This window comes from Prunus dulcis, chromosome 1 (assembly GCF_902201215.1).
Source record: "Prunus dulcis chromosome 1, ALMONDv2, whole genome shotgun sequence".
In the NCBI taxonomy this organism is placed as follows: Eukaryota; Viridiplantae; Streptophyta; class Magnoliopsida; order Rosales; family Rosaceae; genus Prunus; species Prunus dulcis.
Window position 1 is genome coordinate 18,825,299 of NC_047650.1, and position 9,364 is coordinate 18,834,662.

At 41.3% G+C, this 9,364-nt stretch overlaps 1 protein-coding gene across 1 annotated transcript in view; it reads left to right on the forward strand.

The window, feature by feature from the left end:
- The window catches only part of LOC117615858, a 6,341-nt gene extending 407 nt beyond the window's left edge, over nt 1-5,934 (forward strand). The window contains exons 2-6 of the mRNA XM_034345024.1: nt 4,917-4,989; nt 5,035-5,054; nt 5,157-5,243; nt 5,333-5,470; nt 5,545-5,934. Coding sequence (XP_034200915.1) covers nt 4,917-4,989; nt 5,035-5,054; nt 5,157-5,243; nt 5,333-5,470; nt 5,545-5,934 — 708 coding nt within the window. The remainder of the gene's footprint in view (nt 1-4,916; nt 4,990-5,034; nt 5,055-5,156; nt 5,244-5,332; nt 5,471-5,544) is intronic.
- The last annotated feature ends 3,430 nt before the right edge of the window (nt 5,935-9,364 follow it).

Below are 9,364 nucleotides of genomic sequence, written 5' to 3' on the forward strand. Positions count from 1 at the left end.
TGTGTCACCGTAGTGATATACGAGCAACTCCACCCATTTGCCCTTAGCCATGGCAAGGGTGGAGCTAGGGCAACCACTATTCACGTGAATAGTGGTTGCCCTTGCAAATAGTAATTTGTGTTTCCACCCGTTGCCCTGGCTAAGGGCAATTACTATTCATTTTTTTTTGTTTTTTCCTCCTATTTTTTAATGAAAATAATTAATTTGGGTAATATTTTCAGATAAGATTTCCGGGTTCCTACGTGTCAAGACTATTCATAATCAGATAAAATTTCCGGATAAGATTTTTGATTCAAATTTCGGATGAATTTCAAAATTCAAAATTCAGATAAATTTGGGTTCAAATTTCAGATAAATTTCAAAATTCAAATTTCATACAAATTGGGGTTCAAATTTCGGATGAATTTCAAATTTCAGATAAGATTTTCATCCAATAAAATCAAGCCACGTGGCATGTCTATCTTGCCAAAATTTTCTATAAAACCAGAGTCTCAGCTCATACCTCTCACACCACATCTTTCTATATTTTCATTTCTCAGAGTTTAGAATTCATACTTCATTCATTCTGAATGGAAGAATTTAGGAGATGCTTGGAGAGGCAAGAGAGAGAAACAAATGAGAGAAACCGTAGAGCAGATGAAGTCAATGAGTTGCAGAGACAAGTCGATGAGCAAGTTCTCATAGCAGTGGCTTTGCAAGAAGAAGAGAACCAAGGTCGCCGCCGTGGTTCACAAGTCGGCCGCCGCCGGAATGTGGAAAGACATAGGCATTCTCGGGGTAAGAATCTTTTGGAAGATTATTTTATCCCAACTTCTTTGTACTCTGATGTTGATTTTCGAAGGCGATTTAGAATGCAACCTCATTTGTTCAATAAAGTCATGCATGATATTTGCAATTATGATGCATACTTTGTTCAAAAGTGTGATGCTACTGGGGTTTTGGGGCTTCTTCCGGAGCAAAAGCTTACAGCTGTTATACGAATGTTGGCGTATGGAGCATCTGCTGATCAGGTGGATGAGATTGCCCGGATGGAAAAGTCCACTACGTTGGAGGCTTTGGTAAGATTTTGTCAAGCTGTTGAAACTCTGTACACTAGGGACTACCTGCGTAGACCTACTCCCAGGGACCTCCAACGGCTTCTACAAAAAGCCGAAGCTCGAGGATTCCCTGGAATGATTGGTAGCATCGACTGCATGCACTGGCAATGGAAGAATTGCCCAACTGCCTGGCAAGGTGATTATGGAAATAGAAAAGGCCAAAAAAGTATCATCCTTGAAGCGGTTGCTGGGTTCGACACATGGGTTTGGCATGCCTTCTTCGGAGTTGCAGGATCACAAAATGACCTCAACGTGCTGGGTCAATCCCCCGTCTTCAACGATGTATTGAGAGGCCAGGGCCCCAATGTCACCTATGAAGTCAACAATACAGTATACCAGACGGGATACTATCTAGCTGATGGCATCTACCCGAGGTGGACGACTTTTGTCAAATCCATTCCGAATCCCCGATCCCAGAAGCAAAAATTATTTGCTACATATCAAGAGGGATACATGAAAGATGTCGAAAGGTGTTTTGGCATCCTTCAAGCTCGGTGGTTGATTATTCGAGGTGCGGCCCGTATGTTTGATGAGGAGATCCTCAGAAGCATTATGATGACTTGCATCATCCTCCATAATATGATTGTGGAGGATGAGTACGATTATGATGCTTTAGAGGTCTATGAACCGGATCCAATGAACACGGCTTTGACACGGATTTATGAAAGGCCCATGGGGCCAAATGGAGAACCGTTTGAGCCGGAACCGTTGGTGAGGGATGGTCATTTGATGACCCGAATGATAGATCGATATACAGAGATGCAATCTTCGTATATTCATGAAATGCGTCAAGTTCACTTGATGGAGCATCTATGGGCGGTGAAAGGCAATGAAGATTAATGATGGAGCATAGATGATTTGGTTATGTTTTATTTAGTTATGGTTAGGTTGTGTTGTATTTTTATTTATTATGGTTTGGTTGTGGTTGGTTATTATTATTGTGCCTTGTGTGTATTTTTATTTTTATTATGTTTTGTTTGAAGTATGGAATATGTTGAATAAAAAGGTAATTTATTGAATGCTTTGTTTATTAAATAATGAAATGTAATACAAGTCATTATGAATTACTACTAAAATAAAATACATGAATTACAACAACTTTAATAGAAAACAACTAAAATACAAATACATAAAAGGTATGCTAACTAATTTAATGGTTTCCATCATTTAACCAATCCGTGTTGCTAGGCCCATCATCCCGGAAAAGTCTTCTTCTCATAACATCCCTTCGTTCTAGCTTCCAAAATTGTTTTGTTTCAGGGGACATATGACTTGTATCCATCGCCATGGTTTCCCGATCCGTCTTGTCCATATCTTTTTTGCGCAAATACTCCCTTTCTCGTGCATACTCAGCTTGAAGGGCCAACTCGTGATCTTGGCGTTTTTGCTCCATTTCTATTCTTATGCCGTTTTGCCTTGCAATTTCCTCAAAAAATTGTGAATTTTGATTGCTTGAATTACCCTTCTTCTTTGCCTTCGCGGCCTTTCGGCCAATGGGCCTCGGCTCCTTTTCGATGGGTGAGTCTTGACTCATAGGAGAATCGAGAGGTGAATCGGATGTCATTGAATCATGGAGTGGCGTCTCGTTTAACACAACCTTCGGACCCGTCGGAATAATTATGAAGCGTTTGCAATATTTCACCACCTCCCAACATTCATGATGGGTGAAACTTTTTTTGCCACCCCCGGTTGCACCGAACCACATTTGTGCTTGAATCATCTATTTAACAAAAAAATGGAAATGCAATAAATATTTAAAATATATTGGATATGCAAGTAACAAATGGAAATGCAATAACCTTACAAATAAATTTGCAAGAAAATTAAGAAACAATTGGAAATGCAAGAAATATTAACAACATATTGAAAATGCAAGAAATATTAACAAAATATTGAAAATGCAAAAAATATTAACAACATATTGAAAATGCAAGCAATATGAACAAAATATTGAAAATGCAAGCAATATTAACAAAATATTGAAAATGCAAGCAATATTAACAAAATATATATATTAGGAGATTAAACTTAATAAAACAAAAATTATAAAATACTTACCTCGTTAGTACGATTTTGCCCACTTCTATAGTTGTCCATCGCTTTTGCTAGGGCATTTCTCCATTTTCCCAACTCTTTATTGAGAATTTTCCACCTACTGGATAATGCCATCTCCGTACGAGTAGACCCCGGAATTTTTTCACAAAATTCGGCATGAATTTTTTTCCACATATGAAAAAATTTCATTTCATTGCCGGACACGGGACAATGACAAATTTGGAGCCAAGCCTCACACAAGGAAACATCTTCCATTGTGCTCCAAGCCCCTCCGGTTTCGATAGAAGAAGCCATAAAAATATGAAATCAAAATGATAGATGAAAAAGAGGAAAATGTTGTGTAAAAAGAGTGAATAATAGTAGAAGTATAATGAAATGTAAGAGTATTGGTGTTGAAAGTGAAGGGTATTGATAGGTATTTATAGAAAAAAAATATCAGAAGAATTTTTTAGAATTTTTTACGATTTTTTTTCATATTTTTTTCCCCCAAAAAAGCCTCAGCCGTTGGATTAATTTGGAGAAGCAGATCGGAAGGCTGGGGAGGCGACACGTGGCAGCGTACTGTTGGAGCTGGCGTCGCGCTGACGTCAGCGCGCGCTGGTTCAAATTTTTTTTACCGTTGGCGCGTGAAAAAATTTGAAACGCGCTAGCTGACGTCAGCAAACGCGAGTTGGACCTGGGGCAGGTTTCGCCTTCGGGCTGGCCCGAGTTGGTGGGTCCCACACCATCCCCGGGCCTGGGCTGCACGCTGGAGCGACTTTTTTTTTTTTTTTTTTCTGCCCTCGCCTCGGGCTGGGCTCCTTCGCTTGAGCCGCTCTTAGTCCTTCAAAAGCCAATGAGCCCGAGACTACTATTCCACCTTTTCCTCCTTCAGGTAATTCAGAAGAAAAAAAAAAAAGTTTTCTAGGCAATCCCTTTTGCTATTTAAATTCTCATTTATTTGTTAACTAATGCAGATGCTCAAATGGCCATCAGGTCCAAACCGAAAATACTCCGGGCAAGCTGTCACACCCCGGACCGGCTCCGCCGTAACACGATATTGTCCGCTTTGGGCCTGGCTACATTCTCACCAGCCCGCACGGTTTTGTTCTTGGGAGCTCACGCAGCAACTTCCCAGGGTGGTCACCCATCCTGGGATTGCTCCAGCCTCCCACTCGCTTAACTTCGGAGTTCCCAGTACTCCGAAGCCAGTGAGCTCCCAAAAGGCCTCATGTTAGATGGATGCGAGGTGTGCCATATATAGCACATCACCCCCTCTCCGTTGGTCGATGTGGGATCTCACAATCCACCCCCCTTAAGGGATCCGACGTCCTCGTCGGCACACTCGCACCACACGGCAGAGTGGCTCTGATACCAAACTGTCACACCCCGGACCGGCTCCGCCGTAACACGATATTGTCCGCTTTGGGCCTGGCTACATTCTCACCAGCCCGCACGGTTTTGTTCTTGGGAGCTCACGGAGCAACTTCCCAGGGTGGTCACCCATCCTGGGATTGCTCCAGCCTCCCACTCGCTTAACTTCGGAGTTCCCAGTACTCCGAAGCCAGTGAGCTCCCAAAAGGCCTCGTGTTAGATGGATGCGAGGTGTGCCATATATAGCACATCACCCCCTCTCCGTTGGTCGATGTGGGATCTCACACAAGCGGGCTAGGGTCACTCTTGCAAAGGTTGCTGAGGCTGCTTCGATTGCCCCCAAAGTGACCTTCTTGCCTATCTTTTTGGTGTTTTTGGGTTCTGCCTTTTCTTATGTATTTTGATTTGCAGGCCCCTATTTTTTCTTCTCCAATTGGTCCAGAGTCTGTTTCGGTCCCAATCGTGGAGGTTGCTGAAGAGGGAGGTGTTGGAATGGATTAGGTGGCGTCTTTTTCATGCTTGGTTTCAGGAGAAGTTCCTTCTGCGGAGGTGAGAAATAACCCCTTTTGGCTATTTGTACATATGAAATATGTGTTTTTTTTTTTTTTTTGGTTGACATTTTTGACACTTTTGACACTTTTGAGTCTGCAGGTCGCCGATGAGCAGTTACTTCAGGAAGGAAAACAGCAGCATGAAGATCCTCAAGTAGAGGGATGTGGCATGGCCAACGTAGCTGATGTATGTTTTAAGACTATGATGAAATGTGTTCATTCTTGGGTCATGTTGACTAACAGTTTGTGGTTTTGATGCAGCCAATTTTGGAATAGCCTAATTCTGAGCAAGCAGAAGCTGTGTTCGCCCTTGTTCTTGAAGAAACATTGCCAGAAGAGACACTGCCTGAAGAAGCTGTTCCTCCTTCAGAGCCAGTTTGTACAAATGAGGGATATCATTATCCTGCCCCAAAGGTACGTTTTCTCGCTCATCTTTCAGGCTCGGCTTGTGGTAGGATAGGTCCTGAGTAGAGTATGGTGATTTTTAGGCCGACGCAATGCCAATGAATGAAGATGATGCCCCTCAGTCTCAGGAAGCTGAGCCCAAAACACCAGTACCAAATCCTGCTTCAGAACCTTCAGCTGGTCTTGTGGATGAAAAGGGTTCTGGCACCTCTCGATCTAAGAGCTTTGATAGTGCCTTCATATCTAAGGCGATGACAAAAATGTTGCTGGAACAGTGGCTGGCGCTTTCTTTGGAAGAAAAAGTAGCTGAGGAGCAGAGTGTCAGGGTTTTTGAGGCCCTGGATTCTCTTCATCGGGCGCATTTGGATTTTGCGGCATCTTTTGAAAGTGCCAAAGCATATCTAGGAGCTTTGGTTAACAAATTTAAATATAGTGATTCTTCTTCTCAAAATCGAAAGACCTACCAAAATTAGAGATGGAGCTTGCTCAAGCAAAGGGAAAAATAGAAGCCTAGCACCAAGAACTTGCAGAGCATGAGGTACTGTTGAAGAAAGTGGGTTGGCGCTTGAAAACTTTGGCGGCTCGATTGCAGAGAGTGTTGAGTTAGAAGAAAGAGCTCCAGAATGAAGCTGATCAAATGCTAACGACTCTGGCTATGACCAAAGAAGATTTGAATAAAACTGATGTGGAAGTTAGCCTGGAGAAATTGAAGCAAATTCGCCGTGATAAACTCCTTGTGGACACTCTACACTTCTTTAATAAGATAAAAACTCTATTGGATATGCTTGTGTAATTCTTAGAAGTTTCCTCTGGATAATCTTTTGTTTTTAACATAACATTTCAGTGTTTATGTTTGTGACAACGAACTTTTAGAGATAAGCAACCATAATTTGGCTTTTATAAAAGTACGTTACTTGCATTCAACTACCCTTATCATGGGTGATTTGTCACAAAAATGCTGACAGCAATATTTAAAATAAGCACCGCACAATTCATTTGTTATTAAGATCAACGCCTGTTGTTTCCCACAAATAAGGCACGAATTTCTTTAACCATTGTCCATTCATCAGATGTTGATGAGTAGTCTCATCTCTGTCTTGTAGTAGGTAGGCCCCTTTACCTAGGATTTTGTTGATTACGAAAGGACCTTCCCAAGTAGGACTCCACTTTCCAAGTCCTGACATGTGAGTTCCGAGTGGCAGGCCTACCAAACTAGCTCTCCTTCCTCGAAAGTCTTCCCTCGAACTCTTTTGTTGTATGCCCGAGCCACTGCCTATTTACCCACCGTCAAATGGTTCAAAGCTTTAGCCGAATCGAACTTACCTGATCTAGCTCCTGCATCATGGTTTTGGCGTAGGCTGCTTCGAACATTCCTAGCTGCTTCTCTATTCTCAAGGATTGTACATTTATTTCTACTAGCAAGACTGCATCATGGCCATAAGTGAGAGCGAAGGGTATTGTGCCTATAGCCGTCTTCTTGGAAGTTCGGTCTGCCCAAAGCGCTTTGGATAACCTTTCATGCCAATCCCTAGGATTGTTGTTAGCCATCTTCTTGATGATGTTGATCAAAAATTTGTTAATATACTCAGCTTGACCATTTGCTTGTGGAAAGTAAGGCTTGGATTGCACGAATTTGATGTTGTACTCGTCCGCGAAATTCTAGATTTCTTTTGTAATAAAGGAAGTGCCTCTATCTTTTGTGATTGTTTATGGGATTCTAAACCTGTGAATGATCTGCTGTTTGAGGAAAGTGATCACTACAGTCGAAGAAATGGATTTTAAGGCCCCGGGCTCTACCCATTTCATGAAACAATCAGTGGCTACTATGATGAAGGTGTGCTCATTGCTGGAACTAGGCACGATTTTTCCCACAAAAGCCATGGCCCATCTAATGAAAGGTCGAGGCTTTATGAGTGGATTTAAGCGGACTGTCGGTATATGTTGCCTATGGACATTCCATTGACAGTCATCACATCCTTTAGCGTAACTAAAACAGTCATTTTCCATGGTTGGCCAAAAATAGCCGTATCTTTTGATGAGCCATCTTTTTCTCGGATTGATGCGCACCGAAAGATCCTTCATGAATTTCTCCCATGACTTGCATTGATTCCTTCAGCAGATTGTCAGAATAATTCATTGTTCATGATCACAAGTTTCGTAGCTTGATATTTGATTTTTCTGCTTACCCTTGGAGACGGGTTAGTAAGGTAATCGATCAGTGGCTTTCTCCAATCCCCGGCTTGTACCTCGTTGGCGTTTATCTCGAGATCCATCCCTCTGCTGATGATTGAGGGTAGGAACTTCTTCTGCATTGTAATGGTCCTTTCGGACTGATGCTCTTGTATCTGGATCCCAGAGGCAATCTGTGCCATTTCATTGGCAGCCAAATTTTGTTCTCTTGGAAAATACTTAACTGATATATCTTTGAACATGGAGCTTAAATTGCCGGCTGCCACATAATAGGCTGCCATAGTAGGATCCCTGCACTTGTATTCGTTTGTCAATTGTTTGATTACCAGCTGAGAATCTCTGAATACCTCCAAGTGCTTAACTCCAAGCTCCAGTATCATTTCTAGGCCGATAATCAGAGCTTCATATTCAGCCCTGTTATTAGTGCTGTCGAAATCGAGCCGAAATGAGTATGCATATTTAGCTCCGAATGGATCTTCTATGACAATTCCCACGCCGACTGCTAATTCGGACTTGGATCCATCGAAAAATAATCTCCATGGTTTGACTACTTGAACTGTCTTACAAAAATCAGGACTTGGCCTTGTTGACCCTGCAACCACTGGCGGATCCACACTAGTGCAGGGAGGTGCAGCTGCACCTCCCCTCGCCAGAAACTTCCTTGGGGATGTCAGAATTTGCCCCTTTGCTAGTGCCTACGAATTGTTCGACTAAATGCCTCAAAGATGTTATTTTGTTTGTTGTTGTGTGAGACCCTGAATATTTACCTTAGATTGTTGGCCTCAATCTCACGAGCATGTAGGAGAAAACGGTTCATCAATCGGAGCTTCACAACCAAAGTTATGAATTTTCGAAATTTTTCTAGAACTAAAGTTGAGTTGCAGAGGCTCTTCAAGGAAGAAGACTGACTCTGCACGCTTCTCACTTTTGATTCTTTTTTAAATGGTTCAATAGCAAGCTGACACATGTCCATTTCTAATTGGCCTAACTTAAAAAAATTCATTAAAAACTCATATGAGTGCCAAAAAATTCACTGAAAATTACCCCAAACTTTTAATCACGTGACCTCCAAATCACATGTGCTTTTAGTTAGATTAATTAGTATTGATTTTTGTTAGATTAATTATGTAATTGACATGAATTTTGTTCATATTTGATATGAATTTTGGTAAACTAATTGTGTCATTGGCATGAATTTTGTTCATATTAATTGATATTCGATACAGACTATAATCAATTAGTAATACACATAGAACTCTTATTTGTTTGAATTATGAATGACATTAGTATTGTTTAAATTCTAAGGGTATTCGGTTGTCTAAATTAATTTTTAAATTTTTAGCCTTTTTTTAACACATTACAAGGATATTAAACTTGAACCTTGCTTGAGTTCTTTGTGAATTTTTAGTCTTTTAAAAATTGCACCTCCTCTGAAAAATTCCTGGATCCGCCACTGCCTGCAACTTACCTAAAACGTTTTTGAATTAGAATTTTGGTACTCTTTGTTCAAGTAGTAATAGATTAGCCTGCCCTTTGACACAAGGGTGGGCTGCCAGAAAGTCTGCAATATTAGCCTGCCCTTTGACTGCCTTTTCAGGGACGTATCTGAAACTGAACTTCGACAAAGCCAGGATCTATTTCCCTAGCCGTCCTCTTAGCATCGGTCTATTGAGCATGTATTTAATGAGATCAGTTTTAGCTATGATATGGACA